Consider the following 19,505-nt stretch of genomic DNA (forward strand, 5'->3'; position numbering starts at 1 on the left):
TTCCCCACAGCACCTGTATATATGTATACATATTTGTACATATTTTTTACTCTATTTATTTATTTTATTTGTACATATCTATTCTATTTATTTTATTTTGTTAGTATGTTTGGTTTTGTTCTCTGTCTCCCCCTTTTAGACTGTGAGCCCACTGTTGGGTAGGGACTGTCTCTATATGTTGCCAATTTGTACTTCCCAAGCGCTTAGTACAGTGCTCTGCACATAGTAAGCGCTCAATAAATACAATTGATGATGATGATGATGATGAAATATTGGTGTGGGGGGGGAGAGTTGGGGCAAGGTCAGTGGCATCCTGACTTTCTTGATCCTCAGCTTATTCTCCAAATAGAGTTTTCAGGAAACAGGCAACAGGCAGTGATCGACTTAAGACGTACTGAGTTAGGACAGATGGTGCCTATGGTGTTTCTAAACTTATACCTGTATCGTTTCTCTAACATACTGGTTTTGATTTTACAGCATCCTCCGCGATGGCACTAACTCCAGGGGTTTACAGAGAACAGGTGCAAAGAGCTGCAGGTAAATGGAGAACCAATTTTTAGCGCTTAGTACAGTGCCTGGCACATAGTAAGTGCTTAACAAATACCATTATTACTATTATTACTGTTAATAATACTAATAAAAGCTGTAAAGACGGTGGGAGAGGGGCCAGTTTAACGAGAGAAGGACTTCCCAAGCGCTTAATACAGTGCTCTGCACACAGTAAGCGCTCAATAAATACAATTGATTGATTGAGTAAAGCAAAAGAGGTCAGAAGATGGGGGAGGGCTGAGAGGCAAATTACCTGATTACTTGGTGAAGTCACCAGGAAGGTCCACACAGTTGCTCATTCACGTTTACTAACTCTATTGGACTCTCCCAAGCCCTTAGGGGCTTCGATAAGTAACGGTAAGCGTTCGATAAGTAACAATGACTGATTGATTGGTAAAAGTCGGCTCCCCTTCTGTGGATCTTTCTGATCATTATTATGGTATTTGTTAAGCACTTACTATGCGTCAAGCAATATAAGTGCATCATTGTAACTATATTACTCATCTATAACTGTCTGACCTCACAATTTTGGGTCATTAGGATACAAATACGGTCCCTGGCCTTGGCTCAGGAACCAATCCTACAAGAAAATTGGTTCTGACTTACACTTCGACTTAAAACACAGTTTTCAGGCATCAACTGTGTCGTACTCCTGAGTACTGCCAGTATACCACTGCTGCTGAGGTGTGAACAGCTTCGGTTGCACATTTGCTTTGGAAGCTCAATTTAATAATAATAATAATAATAATAATAATGATGGCATTTTTTAAGTGCTTACTATGTGCAAAGCACTGTTCTAAGTGCTGGGGGGATACAAGGTAATCAAGGTTGTCCCACGTGGGGCTCACAGTCTTAATCCCCATTTTACAGATGAGGTAACTGAGGCTAGATAAGTTAAGTGCCCAAGGTCACACAGCAGACATGTGGCGGAGCCGGGATTCAAACCCATAACCTCTGACTCCCAAGCCCATGCTCTTTCCACTGAGCCACATTGTTTCTCATTTAAGGTTTAGACTCTGACATATTGAACCTTGAAATTGTTTGAGCTCCGGCTGTTTTAGCCTACCTAGCCATCAACATGAGACCTGAGATCAGCAGGAGGTCCAAACTTCCATTTACAAAGAACTGGATGCAGAGTATTATCAATTAGAAGCCCCTACCAACAAAATTTCCTGCCTATCCTAGTCATTCAAAATCCCTCTTTGATAGGTTGTATCCCCAAAGATGATGCTTATTATTGATAATCATAATAACAGTGGTATTTGCTGAGCACTTATTATGGTGCGAGCACTGACCTAAACACAGAGATTGAGTACAAGATAATCAGGTTGGACACAGTCCCTGTCTCCTGTTTAAGTAGGGGGGAGAACAGGCACTGAATCCCCATTGAACCGATGGGGAAACTGAGGCACAGAGAAGTTAAGTGACCTGTCCTAGGTCATACAGCAGGCAAGGTGTGGAGGCGTAATCAGAACCCAGGTCCTCTCGTTCCCAGGTCCATGCTCTTTCCACGAGGCCACGCTGCTCATTTTTTAAAATTACCCTCTTATGCTTTAGGGGTAACTAAAACACACCATCTTATTCTGCAAGGGTGTTCATATTTTGTTTCAACTGGTGTTTTTACTTTTGTTTTAGTACCTTAGGGTTTTTACATTAAAAAATTCAAATAAATATTAGCGGATGATAATGAGAATTAGCAAGAGCTTTTTTAGTTGGGATGGGTTGTTCGAATTGTTTCAAGAAGATGGCTGTGGTTTGTCTGGGGTATTTTAGGAGAAAAGTGTGGAAAACTGGGAAAGCAGCAGTTAATGTCTATGATAAGATAATGGAAGAGACTATTTTGTAGACTGAATTAGGCTAAATTTTGGGAGTGCATAATGAAATATGAAGTGAGGCTACATACAAATAATATCAAGTAAATAGAGTCAAATGATATAAATGATATACATTTATATAAATCACTGTACATAGTAAATGCACTGAAGAAAAAAATTACCATTCTAAAATACCCTGCAGTGAGCTGTATGACAAAAAGAAAAAATACAAGTTTGTCTAATCAACTTTTAGGGCAGTAAGGATAAATATTTCAAACAATTACTTTATGATTAACGTGATCATTTTGCTATTCAAATATCCACAATATCATGTCCCACCCCCCTCCAAAATACCCACCTCAATGCCTAATTGAATATTATGCATCTAAGGTTAATAACATTAGCCAATTGGCCTGAAAGAGGATTTGAATCATGAACAGTTTGTTACAAAATGGACTTTCAAATGATGATAATGGTAGATGATCATAAGATAAGAGAAAACTTATTGAAACCAGGCAGGGTTTATGGCTTTGACTTTTGACACGCTGATTGCCCAACAAATTTACAAGAATCAAATTGTACAATGAGACATCGTGATTATTGGCATAAAACCCATAAGGCTTATATCCTTAAATATAGACAAACTACTGTGCAAAGAAATGCATTCCTTTTCAAAATCTTGAAGGTCAGCAAACACAGTAAATCAGAGGGATCAGCTACTAATCTTGCTCCAGGGCTTCTAGCCAATAGTGAAACCGACACATTTTGCAATTGACTGACTTTCAACGAGGTAATTACAGAATTCAAACACACACAGCAGCTATCACCTTTGGAAGTGATAACCATCAACCCTGCCTCGATTTTTTTTTTTTTTTATTTTTACGGGAATATATCCCACCACAAAAAGTAGTGTGGTCTCGTGGATAGAGCCTGGGTCTGGGAATCAGAAGGACCTGGTTTCCAATCCCGGTTCTGCCACTTGCCTGCTGTGTGACCTTGGGAAAAGCACTTCAATTCTCTGTGCCTCAGTGACCTTCTCTGTAAAATGGGGATTAAGACAGTGAGCCCCATGGGGGCCAGGGACTGTGTCCAACCCCGATTTGCTTGTATCCACCTCCACGCTTAGTACAGTGCCTGGCACATAGTAAGCCGTTAAATACCGCAACTACCAAACTTTCTATAGCATTCCACAGTAACAACTAAATAAGACAAAAATCAAGCTGGCACAGAACACATACTCTATGTTACACAATTAGACTACCACTAATGATGTTGGTGGTGTGAAGCTACAACTACACCAAACGAAAAAACTTTTCAGCTCAGTTCTGTGTGTGTGTGTCTGAAAGCCAATCCTCCCAGAATATTCCAAACTACCTTGGAAGGGTGGGAACCCAAACTAACTTGTGTCCTGAATAACGAGAGGCATATTCCGTTTCCAAATACTTCAAAATACGATAAGATCTTGGTGGAAAAGTAGGCATGGATAGGCTAACATTTAAGCTTTACAAATTAAAATACAATCTGCTCCTTAAGATTAATCATTAGAATGATTAATTCCATTAGTTGGCATCTTTCAATGGATGTAAGCTCCACAAGCATCTCCTGGCATTCCATCAAGCAAAATCCTTTCACTTCCTCTCTAGAAAGTACTTTTCCACTCAGATTTGTGCCTGGAGGGGATGAATTAGGGTGAAAGGGGAGAAAGGGCAGTTTAGGAGGTTGTGGCAGGTGAGCGATAAATCAGATATGGTGAGGTTAGAGATGGACTAATGAATAGTGACGATAGGCTCCAAGATGAAGCAGCGTGGCTCAGGGGAAAGAGCCCAGCCTTGGGAGTCAGAGGTCATGGGTTTTAATCCCGGCTCCGCCACTTGCCAGATGCGTGACTTTGGGCAAGTCACTTAACTTCTCTGTGCCTCAGTTACCTCAACTGTAAAATGGGGATTAAGACTGTGAGCCCCATGTGGGACAACCTGATCACCTTGTATCCCCCCAGCACTTAGAACAGTGCTTTGCACATAGTAAGCAAACTGCCATTATTATTATTATTATTGTTATTATGTGTCCAAGTTGGTGAGTGGAAGAGGCAGGGCGGCACAGGAGGCTGACGAAGATGAAGTATAAGAAGAAAGTGGGTCGTTTGGGGTCAACGGAGATATCCATCTGGCCGCTGAAGCCCCTGAGGATCAGTGTAGAGGAGGGGTAGAGAGGGAAGGTGAGAAAGATAGCAAAATCACTTAGAAATCAAATGTGGAGTAGAGGTAGATGATGAGGGTGTCAAATAAAGGGAAGGTGGAGGGGGTGGGATGGTGCTACGGGGGGATGAGGAGGAGGCCACCACCTCCCCCATTCCCTGTTAGTGGAGAAGGCGAGGTCTCCTTGGGAGCGATCAGCAGTGGAGACAGAATTACCAGGTAACGAAAGCCAGGTCTGGGTGACAGCAAAGGGGAGGAGGAAGGAACCCACCACAGTTAACAAATAATTTAGTAAACAATAAAGTGAGGAAGTGGAGGAAGGAGGGTATGGAGACAGAGAGGTTGTTGAGCAAAGGTGAATCCTTGTCCAAACATTTGATAATGACTAAGTTGTAACGCGGGGGCTGCGGCCTTGCCGTGTCAAGGAAAACTCGTGCTGTAACCCTTCACCCCGTCCGATGCCGCTCGTATGCCCGCGACCAATTCTTCTGACCCTGCATCGCACCGCACGTGGATAGATGGGTAATGTCGGAAGGCCCTTCTCTAATTCTGCCATTGCATTCCCTCCAAAATGTGTACTGAAAACACAAGTTCTGGCAGAGCAGCGTACACATGTCAGAATGGCAGATAAAATATGTCCCTTATGAGTTGAAACATCAAACCTGGTGCCGACACACAGACTAAGGTTTGCTAGTTCTAGCAAGGGTGACGGGTTCAGCTCTAGATCAAGCTGAGGGGAGCCTCAACAGTGCTTGTTGGCAAATACGAACATTTTCCAGAATCTTTATGTTATTTCAATTCCTTGTAAGTAGGAGAAGCACGGGGGTAAGTCTAGAATTCTGAAGGTCTGGTGCCTAGATATTTGCAAGTCCAAGGCATTTCTTTCTTTTGAGACAAACAACTTCTAATAATTTGGAGGTGCTTGTCTTCTACAGATCGCTTAGACGTTAATATGCTCACTTCTAGGTGTCTGGGGAACTTTATAGCATGGCCTAGAATTTATCACCTAATTACTGTGTACCTGACCAATTCATTACCCCATTAGTGCCTCCAAAATCCTCCCAGGCCTTGATCTGTGGAGACTTGATTTTTTAATAAAGTGTTAGCTTGTCTTCTCTTACGCTTTTGAGTCTTCTCCGACCCACGGCAACTCCAAGGACGCTTCTCTCCCAGAATGCCCCACCTCCATCTGCAATCGTTCTGGTAGTGGATCCACAGAGTTTTCTTGGTAAAAATATGGAAGTGGTTTACCATCGCCTTCTTCCGCTCGGTAAACTTAAGTCTCCAATCCTCGACTCTCTCCCATGCTGCTGCTGCCCAGCATGGGTGAGTTTTGACTTGCAGCTGATTGCCTTTTGTTAGTATGTTTGGTTTTGTTCTCTGTCTCCCCCTTTTAGACTGTGAGCCCACTGCTGGGTAGGGACTGTCTCTATATGTTGCCAATTTGTACTTCCCAAGCGCTTAGTACAGTGCTCTGCACATAGTAAGCGCTCAATAAATACGATTGATGATGATGATGATGATGATGCCTTCCACTCGCTAGCCACTGCCCAAGCTAGGAACGGAATGGGTAGGCCTCTGCTTGACTCACCTTCCCATAAGCCGAGACTGGTAGAATACTGGAAACGCTCCAGGTGTGATCCTGAGAGGGCAAAGTGTTAGCAAGATGCAAAAATATAGCTTCCTGATGATGGCTCTCCGACGTCACTATTGCTAAACTTGCTATCTACAAATGTGGATGAGAAAGAATCAGAAATGAGGAATCTAGGACCGAAGAAAACACGTTTACGTGTAACCAGCTCTAAGAAGATCTTTCTTCATTGATCCTAGGTACAAGATAAACTAGATTATGATAAATTTTAAAAAAATTCCTGCTAAATTAGATGTGTTCTGAGAAAGCATCCGGGTCAATCCCATGCCTTTCGGAAGCTTAGTTGATCAATCAGTGGTATTGATTGATCATTTACTGTGTGCAGAGGAGAGGGCAATGTAACAGAGTTGGTAGACACGGTCCCTGCCCACAATGAGTGGAGTAGGCTGAATCAGAGTCTATTTCAGGGCTTTGTGGCGTGGAATTATTTTTAGTTGTTTGGCAGGCATCTGGCCATGTTGGGGAGGAAGCCTGCAGGGAGATACAGAACACATTTCGCTGATGATGCCTGGTGGAGGAGGGGAAGCGGAGAAATGAGAGACGAGAAAGTATGGCTTTCCCTGTTCTGAACTCCTCTCCTTAAAAAGCTGCTCTCTTCTGGTGATATTCTCTAATTCCAACCTCCCTGTCTGTCATTGTCCACTCTCGGCACCTGGGTATAAATAGTAATAATAATTTTGGTATTTGTTAAGCGCTTACTACGTGCCAAACACTGTTCTAAGTGCTGGGGGAGATACAAGCCACATGGGGCTTACAGTCTTAATTCCCATCTTCCAGATGAGGTAACTGAGGCACAGAGAAGTTAAAAGACTTGCCCAAAGTCACAAGCTGATAAGTGAAGGAGCCGGAATTAGAACCCATGACCTCTGACTCCCAAGCCTGTGCTTTTTCCACTGAGCCACGCTGCTTCTCTGTTTCTTTATTCCACTTATTTATTTTTCCTTACTTTTACTGTTGCCAGTTGTATCTTAAGTTTTTCCTTTTGCTCTTCTGAATGACATGCGCTGTGACCTAATGGAAATAACATGGGGCTGGGAGAGGACCTGGGTTCTCATCCCAAAACAGCCACTTGTTTGCTGTGTGACCTTAGGCAAGTCACTTCACTTCACTGGGCCTTGGTTACCTCATCTATAAAGGGGGATTAAGACTCTGACTCTGACTGTAGCCAGCCTGCTTTGCTTGTATCGTTTCCAGCACTTAGTACAGTTCCTGGCATGTAGTAAGTGCTTAACAGATACCATTAAAAATGCATCATCATCAATCGTATTTACTGAGCGCTTACTGTGTGCAAAGCACTGTACTAAGCGCTTGGGAAGTACAAACTGGCAACATATAGAGACAGTCCCTACCCCACAGTGGGCTCACAGTCTAAAAAAAACCTGGACCTCTATCCCACAAGATTACAAACTCATTTGGGGCAATGATTAAGTCTTCTTCTATTGTATTCTGGCAAGGACTTCATGAGGTCTTAGGCAACCTGGAGGTGCTCAATAAATACTGACGATGATGATGATCAAGTATCCTGCCCTAACTCTGGTCAATGCAAGGGACTTCTGAGCCTCCCAAAACAGGTAAGTTCCTTTATATTCCAAATGAAATCAAGAGCAGAGGCAAGAACACCTAAGGTTCTCGTCACCACAGAGGGTTGAGGGGAGGAGGGAGGACGTTTTATTCGTTGCTAGTCAATTATTCTGGAAGCCCGAACAGCGGGAGAAAGGCTTCCTGTTCTGAGTCTGCGCCCAACCAGTCCCCGACTCCTACTTTCCTTTCACCCTCCTCTAAATTCCCTTTATTATTCAGATCACCATCTTCCTAGCCGTCCGTAACCCAGGTTACTCTGTGGAATGACAGTCACGATAGTGACCTTCTTTCTGGTAAGAAAGTAGTAAAGTCGCCAATGGATCCTTGGGAGGACTTGAGAAATATACTTAATAACAGTACATGAAACAGATAACAGATAATGCGTCCGCTACATTGTACTTTCCCAAGTGCTTAGTACACTGATCTGCATAAAGTGAGCACTAAATACACACGACTTACTGATTACAGTGCCTGTGGTTGAAAGGGGTGCACATCCATACATTCATTCAGTCCTGCTGGAATTATTCATTCAATCGCATGTATTGAGCACTTACTGTGTGCACGGCACTGTATTAAGTGCTTGAATTATGTGTCGAGGGTACAGGAAGGTGGCTTCTGTCTGGTTACAGCGTGATGGAGTGCTGTAGAAACGGTCAGGTGCATGCACTTGGGGTCGCCCAGGGAAGAGGAAGAGTACGATTATTATTATCATGGTACTTGTTCAGCGCTTACTATGTGCCAAGCACTATTTTAAGCGCTGGGACAGGTATATATGTACATATATACATATATGTATATGTATATATGTATATATGTATATATGTATATACCTGTATATATGTATATATGTTTGTACATATTTATTACTCTATTTATTTATTTATTTTACTTGTACATATCTATTCTATTTATTTTATTTTGTTAGTATGTTTGGTTTTGTTCTCTGTCTCCCCCTTTTAGACTGTGAGCCCACAGCTGGGTAGGGACTGTCTCTATATGTTACCAACTTGTACTTCCCAAGCGCTTAGTACAGTGCTCTGCACACAGTAAGCGCTCAATAAATATGATTGATGATTGATGATGATGATGATGAGGTATAAGTTAACCAGTCCCTGTCCCACATGGGGCGCACACTCTTAACCTCCATTTTACAGATGAGGTAACTGAGGCCCAGAGAGGTGAAGTGACTTGCCCCACGGCACACAGCAAACACGCGGTGGAGCCGGGATTATCACCCAGGTCCTTCTGACTCCCAGGCTCGGGCTCTACAATGTGGGTTTCCATTAATGTGGGGTTTCTTCAAGAGGACAACTTCCACCCTATCAGGAAACTTGGGGTACTTTGATTAGAAGTGTAATTGTAATAATAATAATAATGGCATTTATTAAGCGCTTACTATGTGGAAAGCACTGTTCTAAGCACTGGGGAGGTTACACGGTGATCAGGTTGTCCCACGGGGGCTCACAGTCTTAATCCCCATTTTACAGATGAGGTAACTGAGGCCCAGAGAAGCGAAGTGACTTGCCCAAAGTCACCCAGCTGACAATTGGCGGAGCCGGGATTCGAACCCATGACCTCCGACTCCAAAGCCCGGGCTCTTTCCACAGAGCCACGCTGCTTCTCTTGTACTGTCCCAGCAGCGTAGCGTAGTGGCTACAGCACCGGACTGGGAGTCCGAAGGACCTGGGTGATAATCCTGGCTCCGCCACTTGTCTGCAGTGTGACCCTGGGCAAGTCACTTCACTTCTCTGGGCCTCAGTTATCTCATCTGTAAAATGGGGATTAAGACTGTGAGCTCCTTGAAGGACAGGGATTGTGTCCAACTTGACTAGCCTCTATCTACCCCAGCACTTAGAACAGTGCTAGACATGTAGTAAGCTCTTAACAAATACCATTATTATTATTGTCGTTATTATTAACCATGGCCAGCCACTTCATTCAATTGTATTTATTGAGTGCTTACTGTGTGCAGAGCACTGTACTAAGCGCTTGGGAAGTACAAGTTGGCAACATATAGAGACGGTCCCTACCCAACAGTGGGCTCACAGTCTAAAAGGGGGAGACAGAGAACAAAACCAAACATACTAACAAAATAAAATAAATAGAATAGATATGTACAAGTAAAATCAATAAATAGAGTAATAAATATGTACAAACATATATACATATATACAGGTGCTGTGGGGAAGGGAAGGAGGTAAGATGGGGGGATGGAGAGGGGGAGAGGAAGGAGGGGGCTCAGACTGGGAAGGCCTCCTGGAGGAGGTGAGCTCTCAGTATCAGTGGTGAAGGCTCCTGACTGAAAAACCACTTGGGACTTCCCACAAGGTGGCTAGGCCAGCAGGAATCCGGAAAAATAACCGTTTAATGTGGGCTGTGAAAACTGCAGTGGCTACCGGGGTTACCATTCTACCTTCACAAAATTGCTAAGATCCACCCCTTCCTCTCCATCCAAACTACTACCACATTAATGCAAGGATTTATCCTAGCCCGCCTCGATTACTGTATCAGCCTCCTTGCTGACCTCCCTGCCTCCTGCCTCTCCCCACTCAAGTCCACCCTCCACTCTGCTGCCCGGATCATTTTCCTTCAAAAACGTTCAGACCACGTTTCCCCCCTCCTCAAGAAACTCCAGTGGTTGCCCATCCACCTTCACATCAAACAAAAACTCACCACTGGCTTCAAAGCACTCGATCATCTTGCCCCCATCCCTCGCTACTCTCCTACTACACCCCGGCTGTTGCTTATATCCTCCTCATATCAGACAGATTGAAGGCACATCTCCAAGATCATCATCAATTGTATTTATTGAGCGCTTACTGTGTGCAGAGCACTGTACTAAGCGCTTGGGAAGTACAAATTGGCAACATATAGAGACAGTCCCTACCCAACAGTGGGCTCACAGCCTTCCCTAAGCTCTCCTTGCCTTTTCTCCCACTCCCAGCCCCACGGCACTTGTGTAGACATGTGTCATTTATTTATTGATGCATATTAATGTCTCTCTCCCCCTCTAGACTGTGAGCTCCTTACGAATAATTGAAGGAATAAGCCAGATACTAAACCACTATAGCTGCTCAGTGACAACATATTTTGACTTCCTGGAAATTGGCAAAGTTTTAGTGGGAACAAAAAGAATTAGCTCTTACAGACACTCCCAAATCCTTTCATTTCTAAGAATGATACGCACGTCCTAGGCACTAATACCAAAATGGCCAAGTGAAACGCACGGATTGCCGCATTCATCATCATCAATCGTATTTATTGAGCGCTTACTATGTGCAGAGCACTGTACTAAGCGCCTGGGAAGTAAAAATTGGCAACATATAGAGACAGTCCCTACCCAACAGTGGGCTCACAGTCTAAAAAGCATTCAGCTTTCCGGTTTTGCAGTATTCGGTTTCTGGTCTGGAAAGGTATAGAGGAACTATTTCTCCAATTACCAAATGACAACCACGACAAAAATCAACTACTTTTAAAGCTTCAAGTGAGAAAACGCAGGACCGGGAGTCAAGAGACCTGGGTTCTAACCCAGGCTCCTCCACCGGTTGACTGCATGACACTGGGAAAGTCACTTAATTTCTCTGTGCCTTGGTGTTCTCCTTCGGCATTAGACTTTGAGCCCTGTTGCTTATCACACCATAAGCGCTTAATACCACCATCGTCATTGAGCTTAAAATAACTACAAGAAAACCAAACATAGTAATAATCACTCAGGAGCCTGTAAAACGAAATACAGTTAGAAAAAACACATTTCAAAGACCCCAAACCCGATTTCAATAATTTAAACCACTTTAACTTGCTAGCGTGCAAATTACGTACACCAACATGAAACTTGAGTTTGGTGAGTAATGAGAAGCAGGAGGAGAACAAACAATGAAACTTATTAAATGTCGCCTCACCCAGTAATAACACAAGTTTTAAGAAATAAAAGATTATTTACATGCAATAATAATAATAATTACGGTATCAGTTAAGCGCTTACTACATGCCAGGAGCTGTACTAAGCACTGGGATGGATACAAGCAATTCCCCACAGACACATTTCATGAAGCCCGATCTTAGAAAGCATTGTCGCGTTGAATATTTGACTATCAAAATACATTCATATTTAGTTCCTTGAGAAGTTGGTTATTTTTTCTGCCTCTGTAATAATCCTGAAACAAGTAGAGCACTCTGCACTTGGGAACCAAACATTGAATCGGTCTAATTCTATTTACCATTGGTGGAACAATTTTTCCCTTGCAGCTTTACGCTTAGATTGCGAACCCCATAAAGGGGCTGGGACCAGGGAATTCCCACCTGGGTATTCTCTTCCCAGTGCTTAGCACAGGGCTCTGCACACACTATGCGCTTATGGCCTAGTGGGAAGAGCACGGGCTTGGGAATCAGAGGTTGTGGATTCTAATCCCGGCTCCGCCACTTGTCTGCTGCGTGACCACTGGGCAAGCCACTTCACTTCTCTGTGCCTCACTTACCTTATCTGTAAAATGGGGATAGAGATTGTGAGCACCATGTGGGACAGGGACTCTGTCCAACCTGATTACCTTGTATCTCTACTCAGTGCTTGGCACACAGTGAGCGCTTAACAAGTAATGTAATAATTAACAGTCTCTATGGAATACTGAGCCGAAATTTGACAAAATCTGAGTTTAGAGGTAGACTTCTCTTTGGTCTGTGAGCTCCACGTGGGACACAATTGTCTTCAAGCTAAACCAGGGCTTAGTACAGAGCTTGGCATATAGTTAATGCTTAACAAATACCACAATTACAACTATTATTATCATTGTCATCATCATCAACTGGGGCCCGGCCAATCCTATCGGTGAAACTCTGCCGTCCACATACCTGAAGATGGCATTCACCTCAGCTGGAAAGCCCGACCCATCATGTAGTTTTGTTAGTTCGAGCAAGGAAGGGAATGACTTTCAAATACAACGCGAAGTATTTTGGCCCACCCCATGGTTAGCTGTTATCTTGGGTTAACCTTGGGCCGGGCTGGCATCTTTGTTGACGTCAACCCCCCTTTTCCTGCTCTTACTGTTAACAAAACTCTGGAGTGAAATGGAGTTTCGTTTCACCGACTACTGAAGGGACGGAACTCACAGGTACAGAGTTCACCTCTGGACAAGGAAGCTTCTGGTCAGCAGACGGATGCAACTCTGCACTGTAGTTTGCCCCCAAGTCACTTGCTTCCCTATTTTAGAAAGCCCATCTCAGATATGGGGTGAGAACCAAGGAAGGCAGACCTCACCGCTGCAGAAAGTTTAAGGAGGAAGTGCCTTTTCCTAGGAGAAGTGGGCTTGGAAAAATCTTCTTATTCCCCCCAAACGTTGGGCATTAATGGTTAAGAAGCTGGGTGCTGCTGAAGGGGAGGCGCAGACGGTCTGGGAGGAATTGGGTCGGTCCACAGGCCCTCTGCCCCAGCCAGCCTGGAAGCTGACAGATTTATTCATTCATTCAGTCGTATTTATTGGGCGCTTACTGTGTGCAAAGCACTGGATGAAGCGCTTGGGAAGTCCAAGTCGGCAACATATAGAGACGGTCCCTACCCATCAACGGGCTCACAGTCTAGATGATGTCACTGGCCCAGAGGGCGGAGGGTCCAGGGCTAGAGGGTGGGCAAGGAACTGGCCAGCTCGGCTCGGGCCCCTCTTGGGACCGGTACTGGACTCCCCCCGCCGCTTCCAGCTCCTTTTCCTGGCTCCTAGCTGCAGCCCCTCCCTGGAAGCCAAGGTCAAGGCGGGAAGAAGGCAGAAGGGATGGATTGCAGATTCTTGGGCCCCTATGGGGGCCAGGGTGTATGTGTCCATGTGTAGACACACATATAGAGAAGCATCAGGGTGTAGTGGAGAGAGCGCAGGCCTACGAGTCAGAAGGTCACGGGTTCCGATCCTGGCTCTGCAACGTCTCTGCTGTGTGACCCTGGCCAAGTCACTCCACTCTGCTGGACCTCAGTGACCTCATCGGGAAAATGGGGATGGAGACTGCGAGCCCCGCGTTGGACAGCGACTGTGTCCAACCCGATTTGTCGGTATCCATCCCAGCGCTTAGTAATCATAATAATCGTGGTATTTGTTAAGCGCTTACTAGGTGGCAGGCACTGTATTAAGCACTGGGGTGGATACAAGCAAATCCATAGTACAGGGATTTCCCCAGGACAGTGCCTGGCACAGAGTAAGCGCTTGACGAATACCACAGTGATTCTGTGTGTGTCTGTGTTGGTGGGAGAGGGAGAAGGGCTCACCATCTCGATGATCTTGGTCTTCCTGCCGGTCTTCTTCTTCATGGTGAAGATGTACTGGGCCAGCACCACCCCGGCTACCAGGGCACACACGCTGGCGCTGGCTACGGCGCCCACCCGTGCCACTGCTGCCCGGTCCATCCCCGCAGCCTTCATCCGGCGTGCCAATCCACGATGGAAGGAGGTGCAGGAGCAGCAACAGGAGCAGGACCAGGAACCAGGAGCAGGACCAGGAACCAGGGAGCAAGGAATAGGAACTAGGGAGCAGGAGCAGGAATTGGGAACCAGGGAGCAGGAGAAGGAATTAGGAACTAGAGAGCAGGGGCAGGAATTAGGAAGCAGGGAACAGGAGCAGGAATTAGGGAGCAGGAGCAGAAACCAGGGAGCTGGAGCAGGAATTAGGAAGCAGGGAGTACGAGGAACAACCAGGGAGCAGAAGCAGGAATCAGGACCAGGAACCAGGGAGCAAGGAGCAGAAATTAGGGAGCAGGAATTGGGAACCAAGGAGCAGGAGAAGGAATTAGGAACCAGGGAGTAGGAGCAGAAACCAGGGAGCAGAAATTAGGAAGCACGGAGTAGGAGGCACAACCAGGGAGCAGAAGCAGGAATCAGGAGCAGGAATTAGGAAGCCGGGAGTAGGATGAACAACCAGGGAGCAGAAGCAGGAATCAGGAGCAGGAATTAGGAACCAGGGAGCAGAATCAGGAGCAGGAAATAGGAACCAGGGAGCGGAAGCAGGAATCAGGAGCAGGAATTAGGAACCAGGGAGCAGGAGGAACAACCAGGGTGCAGAAGCAGGATTCAAGGACCAGAAACCAGGGAGCAGGAGAAGGAACCAGGGAGGAAAAGTAGGAATCGGGAGCAGGAATTAGGACCAGGGAGTAGGAGGAACAACCAGGGAGCAGGAATCAGGAGCAGGAATTAGGGACCAGGAATCAGGAGCAGGAATTAGGAACCAGGGACCAGGAGGAACAACCAGGGAGCAGAAGCAGGAATCAGGAGCAGGAATTAGGGAGCAGGAGGAACAACCAGGGTGCAGAAGCAGGAATCAGGGACCAGAAACCAGGGAGGAAAAGTAGGAATCAGGAGCAGGAATTAGGAACAGGGAGTAGGAGGAACAACCAGGGAGCAGGAATCAGGAGCGGGAGAAACAACCAGGATGCAGGAGCAGGAATTATTAGGAACAGGGAGTAGGAGGAACAACCAGGGAGCAGGAGAAACAACCAGGATGCAGGAGCAGGAATTAGGAACCAGGGAGAAGAAGCAGGAATTAAGAACCAGGGAGCAGGAAGGGGAATCAGGGAGCAGAGGCAGGAATTACGAAGCAGAGGGCAGGAGGAGGAGCAGGAACTAAGAGACAGGGAGCAGGAGCAGAGAGTGGGCGCGCCGGCCTCACCGCTCAACCGGCCGCTGGGGGGCGCAGGGGGGGCGGAGGGGGCCGTCCGCGCGTGCGCGAGCCTCGCCCCGCCCCTTCCGAAGATTCCAACCTGCACCACGTGGAGGGGGGAGCCCCCCACCAAAATCAGGACTCAAGGACGTGAAGCGCCCGTCTCCGCCGCTATTATAAAGGAAAAATTAAATCTCAGAGGTGTGAGAGGCTTGTTCAGGAAAAACCCGCTTTCGGAGGGGGGATAAAGGAGGGAAGAGCGTCCGAGGCTCCCCCCGCGCCGATGGCGAGTGGTAGAGTCCGCCCGGCGTCTAGGAACGACGGCGAGTCCGGTAGGCCGCTGGACCAATCGGCTGGCGCGCTCCCGCCCTGCCCCGCCTCCCGGGACTACAACTCCCGGCAGGCCCAGCGGCGGCGACACTTCCGGTCCTGCGCGGTAGGGTTCGTTGTCCAGTGCCATGACAACAGCCGAAGCCGTGGGAGGGAGGCCGGGCCTACCCCCTTGCAGGTAAGAGGGAAGCCTTATCATTAGACTGTTTATTCATAATAATAAGCATAATGGATTTTTTTATTTATTTATTCATTCACTCAGTCGTATTTATTGAGCCTTTACGGTGTGCAGAGCACTGTACTAAACGCTTGGGAAGGACAATTTGGCAAAATATAGAGACAGGCCCTACCCAAAAGCGGGAGACACACAACAAAACAACACATGTCAAGTCGTCAGAACAAATAGAATTAAAGCTAATTGCCCATCATTCACAAAATAAATAGAACGGTAAATATGTGCCAGGCACTGTACTAAGCGCTGGGGTGCATACCAAGGCCACTTGTCATCATAATTAGGGGATTTTTAAGCTATCACTATGTGCCAGGCCCTGTACTAAGCCCTGGGGTGCATACAAAGGCCACTTGTCATCATAATTAGGGGATTTTTAAGCTATCACTATGTGCCAGGCACTGTACTAAGCGCTGGGGTGCATACAAAGGCCACTTGTCATCATAATTAGGGGATTTTTAAGCTATCACTATGTGCCAGGCACTGTACTAAGCGCTGGGGTGCATACAAAGGCCACTTGTCATCATAATTAGGGGATTTTTAAGCTATCACTATGTGCCAGGCCCTGTACTAAGCGCTGGGGTGCATACAAAGGCCACTTGTCATCATAAGTAGGGAATTTTTAAGCTATCACTATGTGCCAGGCACCGTACTAAGTGCTGGGGTCCATACAAAGGCCATTTATTCATCATCATCATATTTAGGGAATTTTTAAGCTATCATTATGTGCCAGGCACTGTACTAAGCGCTGGGGTGCATACGAAGGCCATTTTTTCATCATCGTCATCATAATTAGGGAATTTTTAAGCTATCACTATGTGCCAGGCACTGTACTAAGCGCTGGGGTCCATACAAAGACCATTTATTCATCATCATCATAATTAGGGAATTTTTAAGCTATCACTATGTGCCAGGCACTGTACCAAGCGCTGGGGTGCATACGAAGGCCATTTATTCATCATCATCATCAGAATTAGGGAGTTTTTAAGGTATCACTATGTGCCAGGCACCGTACTAAGCGCTGGGGTGCATGCGAAGTCCATTTATTCATCATCATCATCATAATTAGGGAATTTTTAAGCTATCACTATGTGCCAGGCACTGTACTAAGTGCTGGGGTCCATACAAAGGCCATTTATTCATCATCATCATATTTAGGGAATTTTTAAGCTATCACTATGTGCCAGGCACCGTACTAAGTGCTGGGGTCCATACAAAGGCTATTTATTCATCATCATCATATTTAGGGAAGTTTTAAGCTATCACTATGTGCCAGGCACTGTACTAAGTGCTGGGGTGCATACGAAGGCCATTTATTAATCATCATCATCATCATAATTAGGGAATTTTTAAGCTATCACTATGTGCCAGGCACTGTACTAAGCGCTGGGGTCCATACAAAGGCCATTTATTCATCATCATCATATTTAGGGAATTTTTAAGCTATCACTATGTGCCAGGCACTGTACTAAGCGCTGGGGTGCACAAAAAGGCCATTTATTCATCATCATTATTATCACAATTAGGGAATTTTTAAGCTATCACTATGTGCCAGGCACTGTACCAAGCGCTGGGGTGCATACGAAGGCCATTTATTCATCATCATCATCATAATTAGGGAGTTTTTAAGCTATCACTATGTGCCAGGCACTGTACCAAGCGCTGGGGTGCATACGAAGGCCATTTATTCATCATCATCATCATAATTAGGGAATTTTTAAGCTATCACTATGTGCCAGGCACTGTACTAAGCGCTGGGGTGCATACGAAGGCCATTTATTCATCATCATCATATTTAGGGAATTTTTAAGCTGTCACTATGTGCCAGGCACTGTACTACGCGCTGGGGTGCATACAAAGGCCATTTATTCATCATCATCCTAATTAGGGAATTTTTAAGTACTGTGCCTATCACTGGGGTGCACAAAAAGGCCATTTATTAATCATCATTATTATCACAATTCGGGAATTTTTAAGGTGTCACTATGTGCCAGACACTGTACCTAGCACTGGGGTGCACAAAAAGGCCATTTATTAATCATCATTATTATCACAATTAGGGAATTTTTAAGCTGTCACTATGTGCCAGGCACTGTGCTAAGCGCTGGGGTGCCCATAAAGGCCATTTATTGATCATCATTATCATCATCATAACTAGGGAATTTTTAAGTGCTTACTATGTGCCAGGCACTGTACCTAGCGCTGGGGTGCACAAAAAGGCCATTTATTAGTCATCATTAGGGAATTTTTAAGCGCTTACTATGTGCCAGGCCCTGTACCTAGCACTGGGGTGCACACAAAGGCCGTATATTGATCATCATTATCATCATCATAATTAGGGAATTTTTAAGTGCTTACTGTGTGCCACAGCCTTCATCCCCATTTTACAGATGAGGTAACTGAGGCGCAGAGAAGTGAAGTGACTTGCCCAAAGTCACGCAGCTGACAAGTGGCGGAGTCAGGATTTGAACTCATGACCTCTGACTCCAAAGCCCGGGCTCTTTCCACTGAGCCACCCTGCTTCTCCAGCCTTACCTGGCGCGAATTGAGAAATTCCATTTTCGGGGCCTGAGTTCGCAGGAGCCTCTGCTCTATATCGAGAACTCTTTAGGGCGGTCATGGCATATTCATTCATTCACTCAATCGTATTTATTGAGCGCTCACTGGGTGCAGAGCACTGTACTAAGCGCCTGGAAAGTACAGTTCGGCGACAGATAGAGACGGTCCCTACCCAACAGCGGATTCACAGTCTGGAAGTGGGGAGCCAGACGGCAAAGCAAGTAGACGGGCGTCGATAGCAACCAAATAAATAGAATTATAATTAATAAAATAAATAGAATAATAAGTATGTACAAATATACCCATGGGGCGGGGAAGGGGGTAGAGCAGAGGGAGGAGAAGCAGAGGAAAGTTGCAAACTAATTCCCGTAGACGGTAAGATTATCCCGCCTTCATTCCCCGCAGACAACAGCCGGGAAGATAGACTAGTAAAGCTCATTTGTGCCCCACGAAGGAAATCCTTTAAAGGCGATTATTTCCTGGAGATTTTAGCCATGAATGTATATTTTTAACCCGGCAGGAACAAAACAGGCGTTTTAGAATAACGAGGAGCTCCGACTTCCCTGGAACCAGAGTCTACTAAGTTCCGAAAGGAAAATGTTTCCCAAGTAATTGGATTTGGATTGTAGAAGATACTTTGAGTAGGTGTTAAGCAGTCAATCCATAGTATTTAATAATAAGTATATTTTTAACCTGGCAGGAACAAAACAAGCGTTTTAGAATAACGAGGAGCTCCGACTTCTCTGGAACCAGAATCTACTAAATTCTGAGAGGAAAATGTTTCCCAAGTAATTGGATTTGGATCGTAGGAGTTACTTTGAGTAGGTGTTAAGCAGTCAATCCATAGTATTTAATAATAATAATAATAATAATAATAATAATGATGATGGCATTTAGTAAGCGCTTACTAGGTGCAAAGCGCTGTACTAAGCGCTGGGGAGTATATAAGGTGATCAGGTTGTCCCACGT

At 45.4% G+C, this 19,505-nt stretch overlaps 2 protein-coding genes across 4 annotated transcripts in view; one reads left to right on the plus strand and one right to left on the minus strand.

Annotated features, from left to right (window-relative positions):
- Positions 1 to 15,362, minus strand: part of NT5C3A (5'-nucleotidase, cytosolic IIIA) — a 55,937-nt gene extending 40,575 nt beyond the window's left edge. Inside the window, exon 1 of one of the 2 annotated variants that reach the window (XM_038768682.1) lies at positions 14,035 to 15,362. In XM_038768682.1, the coding sequence (XP_038624610.1) occupies positions 14,035 to 14,187 (153 nt within the window). In that variant the 5' untranslated portion in view covers positions 14,188 to 15,362. The remainder of the gene's footprint in view (positions 1 to 14,034) is intronic. The other variant, XM_038768692.1, reaches the window with a different exon arrangement.
- Positions 15,363 to 15,853: 491 nt separating this feature from the next.
- Positions 15,854 to 19,505, plus strand: part of BBS9 (Bardet-Biedl syndrome 9) — a 478,097-nt gene continuing 474,445 nt past the window's right edge. Inside the window, exon 1 of one of the 2 annotated variants that reach the window (XM_038771136.1) lies at positions 15,854 to 15,926. The gene's annotated coding sequence lies outside the window, so the exon portion shown is untranslated. Of the gene's footprint in view, positions 15,927 to 19,111; positions 19,178 to 19,505 lie in introns of those variants that run through there. The other variant, XM_038771144.1, reaches the window with a different exon arrangement.

Source organism: Tachyglossus aculeatus, chromosome 2 (genome assembly GCF_015852505.1).
Source record: "Tachyglossus aculeatus isolate mTacAcu1 chromosome 2, mTacAcu1.pri, whole genome shotgun sequence".
Lineage (NCBI taxonomy): Eukaryota > Metazoa > Chordata > Mammalia > Monotremata > Tachyglossidae > Tachyglossus > Tachyglossus aculeatus.